The sequence below is a fragment of the Protopterus annectens genome, chromosome 4.part0 (genome assembly GCF_019279795.1).
Source record: "Protopterus annectens isolate FY-2018-M chromosome 4.part0, PAN1.0, whole genome shotgun sequence".
NCBI classification, from domain to species: Eukaryota; Metazoa; Chordata; order Ceratodontiformes; family Protopteridae; genus Protopterus; species Protopterus annectens.
The window spans coordinates 695,408,543-695,430,587 of NC_056733.1; the positions used below are offsets into that span (position 1 = coordinate 695,408,543).

At 36.2% G+C, this 22,045-nt stretch overlaps 1 protein-coding gene across 1 annotated transcript in view; it reads left to right on the top strand.

Moving 5' to 3' along the window:
- The window catches only part of LOC122799533 (P2X purinoceptor 2-like), a 591,133-nt gene that overhangs the window by 252,357 nt on the left and 316,731 nt on the right, over positions 1–22,045 (top strand). The window contains exon 3 of the mRNA XM_044068662.1: positions 3,008–3,079. Coding sequence (XP_043924597.1) covers positions 3,008–3,079 — 72 coding nt within the window. The remainder of the gene's footprint in view (positions 1–3,007; positions 3,080–22,045) is intronic.

Genomic DNA, 22,045 nt, shown 5'->3' on the forward strand with positions numbered 1-22,045 from the left:
TGGAGGAAATTCTCTTGGGCTGCCCCTTTGTCTCATGTCAGCCCAAAGCTATAGTGACCATGGACACCTCCGAGATATGCTGGGGGGGGGTGAATTATCTGGGCAAGACCGTACAAGGCACCCATGGAGGCCAGCTTGCATATCAATGTCCTGAAGCTGAGAGTAGTGCTTTTAGCTTTGCAGGCCTTTCAAGCTGCTTGCCTCTGGGAATGATTGTGATTAAAACAGACAATATGTCAGTAGTCTGGTACATCAACAAACAAGGAGGGACCAAGTCATACCCTCTTTGTTGAGAAGCTCTCAGAGTCTGGCAGTGGGTGATCTTTTCCAACCACTTTGTGATAGCAGTGCATATTCTGAGGAGTTCCAATGTGATAGCAGACAAACTGAGCAGATGCATTCTTCTGCCTCAAGAGTGGTCTCTCAATCCCAGAGTGGTGAAAAAGATTTTTCGTCCCTAGGGCCAGCCTTGCTGCGACCTCTTTGCATCACCCCTGAACAACAAGTGCAGCAGCTACTTTGTCCTGACCCCCCCCACTTGGGGTGTCCCTGAGATATGCTCTCCTGCATGATTGGCTCTCTAGCCTCCAAAATACCTTTCCCCCCATTTCCATTAACTCCCCAATTTCTAAAGAAAACAATCTGATTGAAGAGCAAGGTAATCCTTATTGCTCCCTTTTGGCCTTGACAGATTTGGTTTCCCTTTCTTTGGCCTTATCTGATTTAAAGACTGTGGTGTCTGGATCCAGATCCAGATCTGCTATCTCATCCAGAGGGATTAGTTCACCCAAACCTTCAAAACCTCAAGCTCACAGCTTGGCTTTTCCAGTTCCATTGATTGTCAGGTGTAATCAACATTTTTCTCCAACTTTTCCAATTGGACCTGTGATAATAACATTGACCCCTTCTTCACTCCTATTGATAAAGTCTCAGAATTTTTATATTTGCTCTTTGAAGCAGGGCCTCTTCCTTTACTATCCAGGTTCAACTAGCGTCTGTTTCAATTTTTCATAATGGTTTTAAAAAATGTTCATTAATTTCTCATAGACTTTGCAAAGTATTCTTAAAAGGACCCTGATGTTAAAACCTCCATATAAGGATCGATATACACCTTTGGATTTAAACTTGCTATTACAGACAATAGTACATTCCTCCTTTGAGTCTGCTGCCATCTGTGACTTAAAACTCTTATCTAGGAAAACCATACTTCTGGTAGCAATAACTTATACCAGACAGATTTCAAAAATTCAAGCTTTATCTTGCAAACCACCTTATTTGATATTTCACAAAGACAGGGTTTCACTGAGAACAAACCCTTCCTTTTTACCAAAAGTGGTTTCAGAAAAGAATATCAATCAGGCAATCAATTTACCAGTATTTTTTCCAATTTCTCAAACAAAGACGGATACTGTTTACATTTACTAGACATTCATAGAAAATGATGCTTCTATCATTATAGAACAAAAGATATAAGGAAGTCTGACCAGCTGTTAGTTTCCTTTTCAAGTGCTAAAATGGGCAAGGCAGTTACCAAAGTCGCCTTATCTAGATGGATGAAAGATTGTATTTCCTTCATATACAACAAAAGAAAAGTTAAATTACCTGGGCCTGTTAAGGCACACTCTACCAGAGTTGTCTCTACTTCAGCAGTGTTCCAGTCTAAGGCTTCCATGAATGATATTTGCACAGCAGCAACATGGGGTACCCCACATACCTTCATTACTCTTTACAAATCGGATTTGGTCTCTAGTGGAAGAAGATCATTTGGTTCTATGGTGCTCAAGAATATCCTTCTATTAGTCCTCCCAAGGTACAAGGTAGTTGGGGACTATGTCCCATATGTCAAGAATAAATGAAGATTGACAACATCAGATAAAGAAGTTATGTACTTAACATAATGTTCCAGTTGTGTTGCCCAACTTCATTTATCCTTGACTGCACACCCTCCATCCCCCTTCCATTTAGGCCTCTTGGTGGAATTAATTATGGTCCTAGTTATGCATTTTTTAAACGTGACATCAGATATTGTCTCAACAAAGGTATTATTTGGAATTTACTTTCTGTCTTTTTGCTATCTGCAAACTCAATCTGAGGTAATCTGGAGAGGAGCATTCTGGGTAGGACTTAAGCTTGAGAGTTTTTTGTTCTCATGGGCTGTAGTAATGGCCAAGTCAGTTCCGATATTTGGAACCAATCAAGGATAAATGAAGATGGACAACAGAGATGGAACGTTATGGTAAGTACATTTTTTAAATGAAAGATCTACAAGGAAATAGTTTTATTTGAAGAAAAAAAAATGAACTTGAATTTACATAGGGATGCAATAGCTTTTCTCTTTTTTTTGCCTGTAAGTCAAACTTTTTATTCTATTTCCAGTTCTGTGTAGCATAATCAATATTACTTTTACTTAAGATATTTTTACATATGGTCCCTCTTTTCCCCACAAATCTCATTTGTATCCTAACTGCTTTTATTATTTATTTAACATTTATTAACTAGGTAAGTGAATTCGTTCAAGGATCCTTTTCAACCATGACCTGAGCCAAGCAGACAATTAAACATATACATTCTTAAGAACAAACTAGGTGACAAACTGGAACTGCAAAATATTTTTTCAACTTGTGACAAACAGGAGTTGTAGCTGTATTGAAACAGAGGCAAAGAATAAACAGCAATGTTAGATTAAAGTAAAGTGAAAAAAAAACAGAGTAGTATTTAGCAATGAGGTTTAGAGACTGGTGAAAAGGAATTATTGCAAAGTTAACCTGTATCTCTGAAGCAAGATCATTTGTGTTCATTAGAGAGATGAGAGTAAAATGAATATTTGAATGATTTCAGACTGCCAGTTTGCAAATAGTTCAGGTGCAATTTTGGAGAATGAATGTTTACAAGAGGCTTGATTTTTGCATACCATTTTATATATCACTTTAAATAAGTGCTACAGTGTGCTTCAATATAAGTCTTGTAGATCATGAAAATATTTATTTATTTATTTATTGTAATCAAGGGAGAAGGCATAGTTAGCATCATCACTCGGACAGAGACAACACCACATCAAAGCCTTGGAACATGTCCTGAGGTAAGGAGACACAATACAGAAGCCTTAATTCTGCTTTTATTCCTTATTTGTATTAGTTTTTTTTTTTTCAACTGAGGTTAGGAGACACAATTCAGAAGCCTTAATTCTGCTTTTATCCTTATTTGTATTAATTTTTTTCCAAAAGCTATTTATGAATAAAGTGCCCTGCATAAATATTAGCATACTATATGGAATAAAATGATTGACAATTCTATCATGTCAGAGGCACAGTACTAACTTCTGTGTCACAGTGTTGCCCCCACCACCCCATAACATTACCTTTTTTCATAAAAAATCTGCTGATGAAATTTGGTCAATTAACTGAAACTCTGGGGAAGAAATAGTAAAAGCTGCCAAACCTGTAAGTCTACAGTCAGTTTGGTGAATGTAGCCTTGTAACTATATAAATTTTCGCACTGGATCACGCAATGAATTTGGCAGTTGCTATATCTAAGATCAAGGCTACAAATTACATTTTGATACTACATGGAGCTTACGGTTTCATTATACAATTCAACACTGAAACAAGATATGTTTAAAACTGTTTTCTCATTTCATAAAGAATAGACCTAAAAAGTGAACATTAAAAATCTGATAAAAATATTTGCAAGCTAGGAAAGTTATAAACCTGCCCTTAATTTGTTGGTGGTAAACTTAATATTTCAAGTGGACATATACAACAGAGTTTGTAATGCTGACTGCTTCATTAGTGTTACAGTGGTCATGTTCAGATCTTTGTCAAAACTGTATCACCCCACTGGCACAGGGACACAGTGTCATCCAAAAACATGGATAATCTGGGATTAAACAGCATCTTGGTATGAGATTTTTAGTGAGGTGGGGGGGGGGGGGTTGAGGATGTCATGTCCACCAAGTGGCATCGTGACTCACTGGTTAATATTTCTGCCCCAGAACTCCAGAATCTGAACTATAGTCCCAAAAGTTGGTTACTGTATGTGGAGTCTGCAAATTCTCCTCACAACCCTCCTGGATATGGGCAGTCATTACTAAATGCAATCTTGGGAATTGACTAGCCTTTCTACGGTATTACATTGGAATGAAATGGCTAGGCTTAAAATGACCTCCAGGTTAATAGCCTAGTAATCTCCTATGATCCTACAATCCTATGTCTGTCTGGGTTTTCTCCAAATACTCTAGTTTTCTTCTACCTGTCATAAATGCTCCAGCTGAAGTTTTGAATTAATTACTTATTAAGAACTTATTGGTTTGCACACAGTTTAGATTTGTTGGCTTAGCATTCATTTGTAGCTTTCTACAACAGTTGGTGTACAATTTATACCCCTTCTCTATGTTTAAAGGTGAACTTTTTATTTCATTTGCTCTAGTAAATAAATCAAATATCAGTTGAATGAATTGCCTCCAGCGATTGTCTTATTAATAATAACAGCCTGGTTTTCCGATAACTGTTACTTTATCATTTGCTCTACCTAAACTATTTCCTCTCACAGAAACTGTTGATCTGTGTTTAAATGTGATTACATGGTCTGGAAAGTCAGCTATATAAGACAACACAATATAGTATCATAACAAAAGGCGTTTGTAAGGAAACACTCAAGCTGTGGCAGCATGTTGCCTAACAAAGTTGTAAACTTCTGGAAAGTGTGTTTAAGTATAGCGGTACAGTGGTGCAGTGGTTAACATTGTTGTCTCAGAGCAAGAGGTTAAATTCCCGGCTGAGGTCCCTTCTGTGTGGAGTCTGCATGTCCTCCCTGCATTCATGTGGGTTTCCTCCGGGTACTCCGGTTCCTCCCACATTCCAGAGACATGTGTCTGGAACATTTCTCCCTGGGCCTCTGCTGAAAATAGGCTCTGTCCAATCTGACATTCCTGATCAAGAAATATTAAATAAATAAATAAATATCATGGTATTTAGTGAAGGTTAATGAGAAAGCACACCGAGAAAGCTGTGCTAGCGCCATTTCATACGACAGATTGTGGTGCTGTTTTCAGAGATGATGGTTGGTGTTGCAGTAAAGAATATTCTTTGGGTGTATGAACTTTTGGTTAAACAGAAATAAGCAGTAAAGTGATGCATGGGCCACAATGTATTCCATGAAGAAGCACAATTAGTGTTTGGTTTGTAGGAAATGTAGGGATTGTTAATAAGCTTGAGATTTCAAAGTATGATGCTTCAGAACCAGTTCAGTTGTACTGCTGCACAAATATAAACTCAGTAACATTTCTACATTGTATTAGCTACTCTGTGCCTATGCAACAAAAAGAATCTTGAGGCATGCAAAGGTTGGTATACTGACAAAAAAGTTTACTGTGGATGTTTTGCTGCATTTGAATAAACTGTATTGGGAAAAGGTCAGCTAAGCAAATGCAAGCTTTTACAACAAAATAAAGTCAGAAAACATGAGTTTAAATCTGTTAGTTTTACAGTGTTTGCAAAGCTGAAGCTTAATAAGTTGGTGAAGGCGATGCAGTGTATGGCATGTTGCAAAATAAAAAAAAAATACTGCTTGCATGAACTAGGCTATCAATTTTTTACTTTGTGAATTGCTTTTGTTTAAAGAAATCAAAAATTACTACCTGCTAGAAATTTGGTAAATGTACTTGGAAGCAAAAATGCAAATTATGCTGCTTATGAAATACACTGGCAGAAGCTGCATTTAGCTGGGAGCTGTCTGCAAAGGCATAAGCTCAGCTTGTAGAAAGTTAAAGCAAAAGAAAAAAGTGATGTGCAGTGCATTAAAAAAGAAGATGCATATAGGAGGTGTAACTTTATACAACAGTAAATCTTACGATGTTCTCCGTAATGAACTGTGACAAAATGTCTGAGTTCACAAAATATAGTCTTATGTGTTGAGTTATTAAATAAAGGGACCATTTTACCTGCAAAAATAAAAATAAAAAATGTCCCTATACAGGAATTTGTTCTAGTCATAAAAACTAGGTCCTTGTTGCATTGAAAGGGATCACTTTCTGTTAGTGTTATACTAGAGACTTGCAATATAAAAGATTGTATGCTGTGAAATTTCTTTGTTACAACACTGGTGAGATTTCATGAAAAAATACTGTGAGGTACAATGTTTGACAAAAGTAGGAGAGTGCATATTTCACAAACAACTGGGCCAGTGGGACAGATGATAAGCAATGCTATAATGCAGATTTTTTTATTAAATCAGTATGACATTAAAAACCAAGCTGTGGAAAAGTAATGGAGACTATTTCAGTGGTCACACCACAACAAAATGAACGGAGTGAAGTACTATTCCATGGTTTTACAACTCTTTAAGAAAAGGTTAAGAAACTGACTGAGAGTGCAGAACAGCAATATCAGGCAGGGAATGTTGTATTTAAGGAGAGTGAAGCGGTAACAAAATTGAAAGACTTGATTTCTGAATATGAAAATAAAATGACAGTGTTTTAAATGACTGGCTGATCTTGACTATCAGGACAGTTGTTGGAACAAAACAGGTAAAGAAATTGATGATTATCAAAATGAATTTGTGAGTATTCCAAACAATATAAAACAGTAAAACATAACAGTAAATAAGTAAAAGTGAATAAGTGGTTGTGTTAAAATATAGTTTGGGTTTTCTGAAGAAAGACAATGAAAAATTAAGGAAGCGTGTGTAAAATATGAAAGAAGTGAATAAGCATCCTAAACAGCTTCAGAACTATCAAATTAAAATGAATCAGAAGGAAAGAGAACATTTTGCTGGAGTGGAAAATGTAGTACATAAATTGACAAAACAGTACAGAAATCTGGTGCTTGAATTTGAATGACAGAAGGAAACTTAGTTTCAAACTCAAGCTTACTTTGTGCATTTAGAAAGTTAGAGATAAGCTAGACCAAGCTTCCTGATTCCTGTGCCAGGGATAGAGGGTTTGAATCTTTCTGCCTTAATGTGCCTACTGTGTGACCTCGAGCAAGTCCCTTAACCAGACAGTGCTTTGGGGCCATTTGGAATTTGAACTAATTTTCTTAATGGTCTCCAAGACTGCATGCCTAGTAACTACTTATGAACTTATGAACCTAACTTGTCTTTAGTCTCTTTGAGAGCTGTAGTGCCATAACTACTATTAATGAGAGTTCATTGGGTTAGTGTGGTTGTCTATTTGGTTTATTTTATTTTATTTATTCTTAGTTTTTGTTTTGAATATTTTTTTTGTTTTATTTTTAATAATTTTTGTCTGTGGTTAGTGGGTTTAAGTTTTATACTGCATGTGGGTTTGATCTTGCATGGCCAGCAGTGTGTCCTGTGCTTCATGGCTAGCTTTGAAGATGTCTTCTGTAGCCTGAATTCTTTGGGTTTAGTATCTGGAAGTCACTTGTATTTTTTTCTTTATTTTTGTTCTGCTCTCAGTGTATGTTTACTGCTAGTGTTATTATTGTGATGGGGTTATTGTGAATTTCTTCAAAAGGAAAGTATGTATACATTTGTCTTTGATATGTTTTATTAACATTTTTATTGGAGTCAGGGTCTTTTTAGAGTTATAGCAGTTAGTGCATATAGGATTTTGATTATTTATTGTTATTTATTTATTTATATTTGATGCGAGTAGAACTGTCATAAACTGTGAAATGTTTTTAAAAGGAAATGCATAAAAAGGAATTAGCTGTATAAGAGTTATAGCAAATTAAAAAGTGTATATAAACTGTTTAAATGATAGAGATTAAAAACTATATTGTATTTGCCTTTTCAGTAAATTTAGTATGTAAAAGAGAATGTATAAGCTGGCAATTAACTGCATTTATTTACAGTTTAAATATGATTGTAAACCTTGCCCCACAAATGTGTGCAGTTTTGCAAAATGTGCTGCTCGAAGATTGATAGATGACTATTGAAGAAACAGATAAATCATTACCGAGTCATTTAATAAGACAAATATCATGACATAGATAAGAAATGCTCACCAGAGTACTAAAGAAACTCAAAGCAAAGGCATATAAAGAATTCATATCAGTAGGCAGTTAGCAAGTCTCTAATGACTATAGGGAATCCAGTAGGTAAGAAGTTAGTGACAATGAAGGGGACACTCATACTAGTAAAAACTAAGAGAAGAGCTGTGAAGGGGACAAAGGAACAACACAGAGTTCATAGTTAGAGATTTTATTGACTCTAGTACAACTGATTAGAAGAAAATGTTGAACTCAGTACAGAAAAGTGTCAGTTGGTATGTTAGGAACAACTCTGGTGATGAAATTCTTATTCTGGGTGATTCCATTCTTAAACGTACAGTACATAACTTATGCAGGCTTAATAAATCATGTTTTACTGTTTCTGTAGTCTCTGGCTTAAAATTAGTGGAATGCTCTGGGTTAATATCAAAATTGCTGAAGTCAAGCCAAAATACATTGCACTTATTTTACATACAGGAACTAATGATTTATAAAAAGCACCATTAAATCATATATAAAAATACAATATTGGATATTATTCGGTTGGTAGAAAGTACCTTAGTTGGCTTTATCTTAAATGAGATTTTTTCATCTGCAAGATGGACTGATTATGAATTTACCAAAGCCTTCTTCACAATACTTGGTTATGATCTTTGTGCACAGTTTACAACATTAAATCTACTTACATATTAGGAAGACTGTGTCTTGGGCACAGAAATTTATACTAAAGATTACAACACTTAAATAATGATAGCCCCACGTATATTGCTGGCAAAATAGCAGAATACATCATGCCATTTTTTTAGAATTAACCACAAAAAAATCAATACACAAGAAGGTGGATATAATTCTTCTTCTTTCGGCTTTTCCCGGTTAGGGGTCGCCACAGCGGATCACCGTCCACTCATGATTGGCAGTGGAGTTTTACAGTGTCGAGTTGCCAGCCCGGAGCCCAACCTTCCACAGAAGGCACACACATGCACGCACTCACACCTAGGGCCAATTTAGTGTGTCCAATCCACCTACAACATGTGTTTGGGATGTGGGAGGAAACCGAAGCACCTGGAGGAAACCGATGTGACCACATGGAGGACATGCAGACTCCGCACAGAAGGCACCCCAGCCGAGGATCGAACCAGAGAACCTCTTGTTGTGAGGCAGCAGCGCTAACTGCTGCACTACTGTGGCCGCCCTGAGAAGGTGGATATAATAACACTGTGAAATTTTATTTTTGCAATATCAGTAGACTGGGTTACAAAACCATGAACTAACTGAAGAGTATGATTGAATTAGAAAACCTTAAAGGATTTACCTTAGTGGAGGCATGGGACTTTAGCAATCTGATATTTGAAAGGTTTCACAAATATGAGTGTCTAAGAAATAGTAAGAAAGGGGTGCTATACTCTTGTTGGTTCACAACTCCTTAACATCTATCTTAGCAAACACAGACACATCACTGGAATGTGTAGTGGCTTACATTTTAAGTGTAAGGCCTATCAATATACTTAGGATTCTGTTATGCTAATGGGCAAAATACTACTTTTTGGTTATTGATAATATTATGCTACTCTACCCCAAATATGGACCTGTCTGCACATTACACATGCCTGAGTAGTCTACATATCTGGGTAACCAAAAACATATTGTTTCTTGATGATTTAAATTACCCGGACACCCATAGCAGTAATTTACTTGACACTGTTGTAACAAATATTTCAAAATGTATTCACTATATAAGCATTGCAATTTTGTTATGGAATCCGGATCATAATTTGATGTATTTTGACATAATTATGTATCATGATAAAAACAAATATGATAATATTTAACTATGATGCTATCAACTGTGAATTCCTTATAAAAGACATAAAAAATCAGTTGGTAAAATGAAGCTTGTGTAAGCAATTATCATTATGGCTGTACAGTTTTAGAAAAGATATTAGAATCCAAGGTCAAATCAACAGAATCTACTAAGAATAATAACAAAAGACATGTTTCCCCCCTGATGGAACTTAAAAGTTATAACACATGAAAAAGAAAATAATAGTTTCAAAATACAAAAACGTCCATGCAACAATCATAGAAGGAAATCAAACGCTGTTGGTTAATAATTAAATCAAAACATTTACACAAATAAAGTGGTTTATGAAGAGAAATTAGCTGCAGACTGACAGACAAAAAGAAATATTATTAATATATAAACAAATTGTGTAAAGTGAATTATAGTTTTTTTTATTTTACCCTGGTAATTAATAATTGCACAATCACAGATCAAATAACAATTGCAAATAGATTTAATGAATATTTTAAATCAATTACCTAAACAAAAGATATTAACCAAATAAAATCTGACATGTTGCTTGGCAATAATTGTCCATCCACTACAAATGGAATAGGAAAGTATTGGATAAAGTAAAGAATACTATATCAATCGGTCCCAATATCATACTGGATATTAAAATTTTCAATGTAAAATTTCATCTAATTCCCATTTTGACAAACATTTTTAATAATTTACTGTAGAATGGTACTGCACCAGATTCATGGAAACAATCCCACATAATGCCAATATACAAAAAAGGTTGAAGAGAATTTGCAAAGAACTACAGACCAATCAGATTGACTTACATTCTAGTAAAATGTTTTGAGAGGTACCTTATTGATCTAATAAATAAAAACAAACCTATGGAACTACTTGGCTTTGACCAACTTGGATTTATTAAAGAAAAGTTGTATTATAATAATAATATATATAATAAGTTGTAAAATGTGATTGTATTAACTTCTAGGTATTTGTCTTTTGTTCTTTGGAGATTTTCTCCTTGCGTCTTCACTGAAAATGGGCCTCAGCTCAGTTGGACCAACCCGGTTAACAAATGTCAAATAAATAAAAAAATGAAAAAATAAAGTTTGCTCTTTTAAATTTAATAGCATTTTATAACCAAATTAGTGTTGCAAATGTCTGGGGATTGTCAACAGGGGTGATCTTCATAGATCTTGCCAAGGCTTTTAACACTATCCATTACTGCAATATATAAGGCCATGTATACTGACAACATAAATGCTTACATAATTAAGTGGATCATGTTGGGGCTAATAGGATGATCTCAGGCTCAAGCTGTGATTATCCATGGGAATAAACCTACTTATCTAGGAATTAATTCTAGAGTACCTCAGGGTTCAGTATTGGGTCTTGCATTGTTTAATATAATATTTTCATAGGTTCATAGGTTTATACTAGGCTATCTGCCCTAATGCATTTATAAGCCTAGCCCAAAGTTTTGTGGCTTACGCCACCCCTTATGTTAAAAAATATTGTGCCCATTAGTTTGTTTTGCCTCTGTCCAGCAGTGACACAGAGATGATTCCCGGGGTAAACCTACGATCTCCCATCCACCGGTCAAGATTTCTCTTGAACAGAGCCAGCGAGGTGCTCTGCCTCACATGGACCGGGATTTTATTCCACAGCATAGGTTGTCTCTGAGTGACAAATCTATCCCTCCAGCATGTCTTATTTATATCTGTGCTAAGGTTTAAGTCGCTTGCTCTAGTGGATCTGGTAGATTTGGATTTTTTGAGGTGGAGCATGTCCATTAATTCCGGGTTGGACATGGCCTTGTATGGCAGGCACAGGTCACCTCTGAGCAGACGGTATGCGACTGAATAGAGCTGGAGTTTCTTCAGTCTGGCAGCATATGACAGATTTTGGAATCCATTTATCCTTTTGGTGAGGAACTTTTGGGGTCTCTCCAATTGCTGCAGGTGTCGGGTGAGATACATCCCGAATGGGGCATTGTACTCGATCATTGGTCTGATAAGTGAAGAGTACAGGGGAACAATGACCTCACTTGATCTGGATGTGAATCCCTTCATGATCAGGTGGGCAATGTAGAAGGTCTTTCTAACCACTTTAGCAATGTGAGTGTCAAAAGAAAGGCCACTGTCAACCTGGGTCCCCAGGTCCCTGATAACCTCTTCTGTGCTTAGTGGATTGCCACCTATATGGTAGCTTGGGGTTACCTTGTTTTTCCCGAAGGGTATGACTATACATTTTTTGGCATTTAACTTCAGGCCATGGCTCTGGCACCAGCTATCAATTTCCGTGAGACCCCTCTGAAGGATATCTGTGTCCGATGTACTTTCCACTATGGTGCCCAGTTTGCAGTCATCTGCAAACTTTGTCAGCCATAGTCCTCCTATGTTTGCCTGTACTTCTGAGAAGTAGATGCTGAACAACAGGGGGCCAAGGACTGAGCCCTGTGGGACACCACTTGTGACCAGCTTGGAGTCTGACATGGTGCCAGCAACTCTGACCCTGTGGGTTCTGTCCTTTAGCCAGTTTGCAACCCATCTTGTGACATATGGGTTTATATTTAAGCTGGTAAGTTTCTCTATAATACCCGAGTGGGGTATTGTGTCGAAAGCTTTTGCAAGGTCAAGGTAGGCTGTATGGACTGCCTTTCCCTCATCAATGGCCTTGGTGACTGTTTCGAAGAAGTTGACCAAGTTCAAAAGGCATGATCTGCCCTTGACAAAGCCAAACTGGGTCGGGTCCAATGTCTGCAAGTCCCCTATGTCTTTGTTTATGAGTTCCATTATGATCCTCTCCATAGCTTTGCAGACCAGGCTTGTTAAGCTTATGGGGTGGTAATTACCAGGGTCCATAGAGGCACCGCCTTTGTGGAGTGGGACCACAGTTGCCGTACGCCACTCCTTGGGCACGTATCCTGTGGTAAGGCTAAGATTCAACAGCTGCCTTATGTGCGGGTTTAGTTCCTCATTGAGTTCGTGTAGCACACAGCCGGGGACACCATCCGGTCCCATTGATGCTGTGTTTTTAGCTTTAGAGAGCAGCTTTTACCTGCGCTTTTGAGATGTCTGGGAGGCTACACCCCGCTGGGATAGTTATCTCTCCTTTTGGGGGGGAGAGGGGGGTGAAGTTTGCACTGAACCTGTCCGCCAGTATGTTGGCAATGTCTGTGGGTTCAGTGATTTTTGTATCATTTTGGACTAATTATGAGCATATCTGGGAGATTCCACCCAGGTTTCTAACATAGCTGAAGAAGGCCTTATGATTGTCTTTTGAATCTATGGCAATTTTTCTCTCAAAGTTGGCCTTGGATGATTTTATGAGTGCTCGTATTTTTTACTAATAATGATCAAGGGTGTCTTCTCTTTTATGGATTTTGCTCTATCATGTAACAGCTTTCTCCTCTTATTGTAAAGTTTGTTTATGGCTGGGGTCCACCAGACTGGACGTTTGCCCTTGGTGGAAAGAGTCTTGGTTTTATTAGGGATTGCCTGATCCATGCAGTCCTGGAGGTGTTCGTAGAAGGCATTTGTAAGGGCTTCCACAGCTTGGGTTGTGGTTTCCACTGGCTCGGGGGCCTTGAAGGATACCACACCAGTCTTGAGTAGTGTGAAGTTTGCTTTAGAGAAGTTCTTCACTGTGGTCTTTTTTGTTTGGGGTGGGGGCGGGATGTGGATATCCAGTGAGATTAGTTTATGATCTGATCTCACCAATGAGGATATACTTCGGTGTGGAGCATTTTGTCCCCATGTTTGTGATGATGAGATCTAGTATATTTTCTCCTCTTGTGGGAGCGGTGACTAGTTGTTCCATGGCATTTGAATTTATGAACTCCAGGAACCTTTGGGCTAAAAAGTTGGGGCTTGAGTAATGTTCCCAGTCTATATTCGGGTAGTTGAAGTCACCCAATATAATGGTGTTTGGAGATACATTTATACCCTCCAGTGTCTTCAGGAAGGCTGTGTGGGGTTCCTGAGTTTGAGAGGGTGGCCTGTAGCATGCTACAAATTGTAGAGCAGTTTTGCCTATGGTTAATTGCACCTGGATGGTTTCCGATGCTTCGTGCGTTGCCACCAACCTGGAGGTGTGGGTATCCTTGATGAATATGGATACACCCCCTCCTTTTGTGGTGTGGTCCAGGTTTTGGGGCCGGAACGCATGATATGAGGTAAAACCTGATAGTGTCGGGGTGCTCTCAGGAGCCTTGAACCAGGTTTCAGTTACAGCACAGACATCGATGTTCTCCATACTGAGAAGGGCCTCGAGTGCATGCATTTTGAGATTTAGACTTCTGACATTGAGCAGAATTACCCTTAGTTTCTTCACATTTTTGTTTTCTAGGGTGGTAGGTTTAGAATTTGAGCCTTGCCTAAAAAAGGCACTATGGGGGTGGCAAGAGCCTTAGCCAATATCCGGAATCCCAGGGGTGACAGGTGCACGCCGTCCCTTGCGAAGCAGCGTGGCTTGTCAAGCATGTCATCCCAGGCAGGCAGACACTGGATCCCCTTTGAATGACACCAGAAATTAAGCCAATTGTTAAAGCTGATCATCTTGTCTCTATGTTGTGGCATCATTCTTGGTGAAGGAAGGATACTGCTCAGGGTCAGGGTCATACCTGCCTGGGCTACATAATCAGAGAGCTCCTCTATGTCTCTTTTCATGTAGTCCAGGGAGGTACGTCTCAGGTCGTTCACACCAGCATGGACAATGACTGTGTCATATTTGTACTTGCTGTGGAGTGACCAGTGCTTGTGTTATGTGACGGATTCTAGCGCCCGATAGGCAGCTTACTGTGACCCTCTCCTTATTTAGCCTGGTGAGTGGGACGTCAGTGTGTCTGACTATGGAGTCACCTATGACAAGTATGTTTGGTGTTGTATTTGGCCTTAAGGGCTGTGACTGCTTTGCACACTGATTTTGTGGTTTATGTGTTGCCTGTGGTGTGTCATGAGGTGGCAGTTGCTTAGGTGTCTGCTTTGGAGGCCTCTGCTGTTTAGGTAAATTTTTGCTCAGAGCCTCCGAGTATGTCTTTGTGTGTTTATGTGTTTGATTCATTGTTGTGATAGCTTTATGTGAGACTGGTTTTGTGGTGTGTGTAGTTGCCTTCTCCTCCTGTCTGGTCTTGCCAGTCCTGAGTTGAGAGAGCTCAGCCTCCAGTTTGGCCAAATAGCTGCATCTCTATAAGTATTTGTGTTATGTGGGAGGAGGAGAGGGTTGTCTGTGTACATGAGGCAATTGTAACATTGCCTCAATATTCCCAGATTCACCAACTGGACAGGGGAGGACGCCAGCATCTGGCCCTTCGACATGCTAGAGAAATTAAGAAGTTAGGGGTGTAACTGAATAAGAGAGGACTTAGTAAGGAAGTGGGTACTCCTGGGGGGGGGGGTTCGCTAGTGAGGGACTTTGTATAATACAGAAGTGCTAAACCTGAAAAGAAGATGCTTTTAAGACAAGTGCTGAGCTTTTTTTTTTTTTTTTGGAGTACAGTAAATGACCCCACACAAGAGTGCTAGGCCAAAGACAGAAAATATGCAAGTTTTGAGAAAAAAAACGATTTTAAAATTAAGTGCAAACAGGAAATTCAGTAAACAGCTTTTGGTTGTGCTCTAAATTCAGCTACTAATGCAGTAGTATCAACAATTCCTAGCTCAGAAGTATAGGTTAAATAAATATGCTGACAGTAAGACAGTGTTTATTATTACATAGAAACATAACTATTACATAATTAATTCATATGCCTACTCAGAGGCGATCTGTGTCTGACATATAAAGCCATGTCCAACCCAGAATTAATGGACATGCTTCACCTCAGGAAATCTAAATCCCTTAGAGCTACACGCTCCAGGGAATTGAACCTCAGCACAGAAATAAATAGGACATGTTGGAGGGACAAATTCATATCCCAGAGGCTCCCCTCACTCTGGAACAAAATCCCAATCCATGTCAGGCAGAGCCCCTCACTGACCATCTTCAAGAGAAATCTTGACGAATGGATGGGAGATCGTAAGTTTACCCCTGGGATCTCTTCTGTGTCACTGCTTGACAGAGGTACAGTAAACAAACCTTAAAAGGGCTACCTTCTGTGACCTACTATACAGAGGCACAGTCAACTAATCTAAAAGGGTGGCGAAAGCCAAACATACTCTGGCTAGGCTTATAAATGCCCTAGGGCAGATAGCCTAGTATCAAACTATGAACCTATGAACCATACATATGCCTAGGATCTCAATTTGGGCCAATAACATTGGACTATATTTTATCTCTGACAAGTACAATGTCATTTACTTTAAAGCTCCATCAATATTAAAGCTAATTTTATTTATATCAAGGGAATTATAGGCAGTGAAACATTTCAATGATCTTAGTATATACATAGTTAATTTTTCATTTAATTTTCACGTTGACACTATTGCAGCTCTAGTTATGAAGCAGTTGGGTATCATGGTTAAGAACTTGGATGTAAGAAATCTATTTTAACATCATTATTTAAATGCTACATAAAGCCTACACTCAAACCTCTCAACCTCTTAATACATGAGATCTGGAAAAAAGCAAAAATAATGGGAGGGTCAAAGGCCCAAAATCAGGGACAGATTTTAAATATTGCTCTTATAAACCTAGAAAGTAGTATGAATAACAGTTTTTGCTTTAGCATTTGTTTTCTGGTGGATATGAAGTGTTAAACTCAAATGTCTCTTATTATTTAACGACTTTAATTATCAATGATTTGTCAGAATATCACAGATTTTTATGAGGAACAGATAAAAATATGAGGCAAAGATGTGGACATTCTGTGAAAATCTGGACAGTTGCGAGGGATGCCTACACTGGAGTATAACATCTTTTACATTTATACACAGAAACAATTATCCAGATTAGAATAGGTCCAAAGAAATTTTAAAAAGAAAATTATGTATCCAATGAGTAAGTCATAAAGGGACATTGTAAATATCTCAACTTATATTCCTTGAGTTTTAGATACATTGGGACAAATTCATTTTTGCCTATAAGTTATATTAAAATGAATATTTACAAACCTTATTAGATATTAAAATATGTCAAAATATACTTGAACCTAGATTCACTGAGTTAAGATTCGACATACACAAGTATAATACTACTTTAAGATCATCATTCTAGTATATACAGTGGATATAGAAAGTTTACTCACCACTGTTAAAATGCCAGGTTTTTGTGATATATAAAATGAGACCGCAATAAATAATTTCAAAACTTTTCCCACCTTTAATGTAACCTATAACCTGTACAATTAAAATGAAAAACAAGCAAATCTGTTAGGGGAAAAATATAAAAAACAAAAAAAGTACAATAAGCTAGTTGCATAAGTGTGCACACCCTTAAACTAATACTTTGTTGAGGCAACTTTTTATTTAATTTCAGCATCCTTATTACATCCTCATTTATCCATTCCTTATTTTTTATTACTAGAACTAAATCATCTGCATATATCATACATACTGGTAATATAACTTCACCTTCCCTCTCACATTGTGCCTCCCTCATCTGTACTTCTACATTTATTACTAATGCAAATAAGCACATACTCATTGGGCATCCCAATTGTACTCTTCTTTTAATCCTTATATTCCCATCCATCCATGATTTTTTATAACATGCTTACATTACATTAGTATTTTTTCTTCAATAACATATGCATCTAAAATCTGCCACATTGCTTCTTGATGCACTGTATCAATCTCTATATCATCTCTATTACTTATTTCCCTATAATTAACATCTCTTTCAACTCTCTTCCTTTTATACCATAGTCCACTTTTCCTACTACCTCAATCAATATTTTCTCCATCCTTTTTTTCTGTAAAATGTCATAAATATATTAAAGTCAGTATTTCCTAGTATTATAGGCCTTACTTATTTATTTTATTTATTTACATTTGTTGACCGGGAGTGTCTGACTGGACATAGGTCCATTTTCAGAGGAGGCCCGGGGAGAAAAGCTCCACAGTTAAAATATACAGACAGTAGTTAAATTGGATTTACATAGCGATTAACAATTTGATTAACATAGCAATTAATTACAAACATAGTTACAGATGAACATAGTACATCAATGTCCTCTTTTTTATATTTTTCTTTCACCCATTTTCCATATAAATTTCACCACTCCATTATATATTTCTTTATCCTTCCTATCTTCTTTCATTCATTCATCCATTCATTTAATATTTAAAAAATATAATTTCCTTATAGTACTCATCCCTTATACTGTCCAATCCAGGTAGTGATTCATTCTTACCTTCTTTTATCCCCTTCTCTGTTTCTGCTATATTTATATAATTTTCTAGAAAAGTTGCTTACTTTTTCAGATGTTTTTCACTTTACATTTTTCTTGTCCATCAAGTTCCTCTTTTTTCAAATATTTTCCCTACAAATATTTCTACCGCCATCAAAATATTGTCTTGTTTGTATTTTAATTCTCTTTTCCATCTACGATAGTGTCTATCCTTCCTTCTCTCATTTTTCTTCCTTTCTTAAATAAGGAGAATCATTATTTTCCTTTTCTTTCAGAAAAAACTTGCCTTTATAACATATTTTTAACTTTTTTCTATTTTTCATACATCTGTGTTTCTACTTGTCTTATTTTGTCACTTCTTTGTTCTACCATTTTTTCATAATTCTATAAAATTTCTTTATATTTCATCTTATGTTATTTGTTGTTCTTCTCTTTCCTTCTAAATGTATTTTATACTTCTGCTTATACACCACTTACCACTGTATACATTTTTAATAAAATTATTTAATTGTCATATATTTCCATAAGATTTCTTATCATTTCTTTTTCACTTTTGAAAGTCTGCAGTTAATCTGTTTACCTCTTTTTACACCCTTATTATTTCTCTGTTTTCCCCTTTATTAGCCCATAGTGCTGTATAATCTGAGAACTCTGCCATTTGCACTCTATTTCTTTCATGTCTTTAGAGTAAACTATATAATAAATTTCAGTCTTAAAAAAAATCTCCTTTTATATGCCTAATCTCTATTCTTTTCTACTTTTAAATCTCCACATTTTATTGATTCTCTTATCTTAACATCCCATGTTACTTTTCAGTTTTCTTTCCTCAGGATACAGCTAAAATCTCTTAACATTTATTTATTTATTTTATTTTACATTTACCAGGAGTCCACTGGACCAAAATGAACACATTTTCAGTGGAGGCCTGGGGAGAAAAGCTCCAGGACACATAACAATATAACAGTAAAATTGACATAAGTACAATATAACAGCAAAATTGACATTAATTGACATTAATACAACAGTAAGATTGCAAACAACAAAGTCAAAATTGGAGTAAGAACTACTATTGGATAACAGCAAGTTAATATTCCTTATCTATATGGTAAAGACATTTGGTAATCATTAAATAGGTCATAGTGTAGTATGAAGCATAACAAAGGAAATGGTGATAGATGACTGTGAGTATTTAAGAGGAGAATGTGAGTAGAATAGTGTTAATATGTTAGAGTGTATGAAGGAATAGTGGAGGATTTTTCTGTGGTAGGTGTGGGAGGTAAAAAGTGAAATGAGTAAGAGAGTGACAGTAGTGGGAGAAGATAGGTGGATGGATAGTGAAGATGGGTGAGATAGTAGCAACATCACTATTGATGGGTTTACTAAGATTTTTTTTAACTTTATCAAACAACTATTTTCTTTCTGTCATAGTTGCTCATAATTACTATTAATCTTATGCATTTGTATTATTCTCATATCACATATTATTATCCTTCATGGTACTATTATTGTTACAGCTAAAATTCTTATTTCTTCATCTTTTATAAGAATTCCTATTCCAAAACATGCCTCATTCCCTACTGTCCAAACAATTTGAGCCCATTATTGCCTGTAGTCATTTTCTTGTTTTTCTTTGTTACATCTGTTATCCAGCAACCAAAGACATTCACTTGTATTTTTATACATTTAAACCACCACCAAACCTCTTGCATTATTTCTAATGATATTCACATTTAATGCTAACATTCAAATATAACCCTCTTCCCTTTTTGTAACTGTTTTACTTCCATATCTCACTTTTCTCTTCCTTCTTCCAAGTCTCCCACCGATTGATTTTTCACTAACTTGTTCTTATTCTTGTCCTGTCTCAGTTTCTCCCTTTTCTTCCATCTCACTTACTAAAATGCAAAGATGTTTTCGTCGTATGTATGCATATCCAGTCTGATGAAGCATTCTCTTGCAATGTGAAAGAGTTTACTGTGCACTGGGAACTTTCTGTTTTATATATATATATATATATATATATATATATATATATATATATATATATATATATATATACACATATTTTTTCTATTAATAAACTGTCAACGAACAACGGTCAGCTTCTTATTGTCATGGTGTGCCTCAGAGAGTTCATTTTTGGATGTGGTTCTGTTGCTTTATTTGAGGCACTCTACCCTTGTGACTGATTTTGCTATGTTTTTTTTTTTTATCTTCCATAGTAACTTTTTCTACAATTTGTCTTTCTTCTGAGCTTTCCTTTTCATCTACTCTTTTCTCTAATATGGGACAGTCAAACCATAAGTGCTCAAATTATGTATATTTTCTAGAAACTGGCTTACAGTTTTTTACTATATGTCCCTTCTTCCCAGATTGGACATACCTTGAATTGTTACAGTCTTGTACTAAATAATTTTCATCCTCACAGAAATAACATCCTCTCTTATCATTCACAATTATTGCATATGAAATACATTCGCTGTTACCCACGCTTCCCAACCTCAGATCTATACATTTTTTCATCACGTATTTTAACATAATGTAATTTACTACATATTGAAAGAAAAATGTTTTAACTAATACTCTTCAACATCTGAAGCCTAAATTGTACATTTATTTTATTTTTATAGTTGCATTCACAAGCTCTGAAATAAATATTCCTTTCACTATGCTAATGTATTTATTTTTTCCAGTCTCAGGCATAAATGTTTCCAGAAAAGTGAAGCTTTTAAATGCCACCAGACAGCAATTTTCAGATCCCAAATGAATTAATGCTGTAATGTCTTTAATGCCAAAGTATCATACCTGTTCACACTGTTATTGTTTTTACTTTTTTATTCTTGTACTAGAATCGAACAGGACAACGTCTTACTGTGAGGCGACAATGTGGTAGCATTGTCGCCTCACAGTAAGATGTTGTCCTGTTCGATTCTCAGCTAAAGCATCTTCTGTGTGGAGACATGCGTGAATGGGTGTACCTTTGTTGAAGGTTGTGCGTCAGGGCTGGCAATTCGGTACGTAAAAATCTACTTCCAATCATTAGCAGACCGGAGTTCCGCTGTGGCGACCCCTAACCAGGAAAAGCCGAAAGATACAACAACAACAACATTCTTGTACTGGATGTCTTCTCTGTGGCTACCAAAAAACTGCAAACGTTTATTCTTTTAAGTTCCTTCTTCCATTCTTTCCTGCCTTAATGCATTTGCATAGGTTCTTCTTTAACTATATATATATATATATATATATATATATATATATATATATATATATATATACATGTACAGGTAAACACTTAAACTGATGACTCCACCAACAAGAATACCCCCTTCACCAGCTGCTACTTCCATTTTCCATTTTGAACAGCTCACTTTCTTCCTTCTTTAATAATCTCTCCACCATGTCACTCCATTGTGTTTCATCTCTTTCCTTTTGCTCTGTCTGATTCATGAAATTACTAGTACTGGTGTCTTCAATCCTTTTATTTCCAACTGTGTAACAATTATTTTGTCTCCTTTGCTTAGTATGTTTTCTCCTGCTCCTCTCTCCATCTCTGTTGCACATAATTCATAGAACTATAGTGGTAGCCTTCTGGAACTGTCAGCAACTGCAAAGAGTGCTTTAGTTCCTCTACTTGAAAGGAATAGGTGTCCTTTATTTATGTGTATGTATATATATATATATATATATATATATATATATATATATATATATATAAAACCTCTGTCATTCAGTCTTTATTTTTAGTTGTTATACTATCTTCTGCATAAGACATCATAACTGGTATTGCAACTTCTTTTGAATTTTATAATTTGCATTCTTTCTTTTCTGGTTCACCTCTCTGACAACTGTATTCATAACCAAAGTAAATAAAAATAAATAAATATATATATATATATATATATATATATATATATATATATATATATATGTATGTATAATGTATATATATATATATATATATATATATATATATATATATATATATATATATATATATACAGTGAT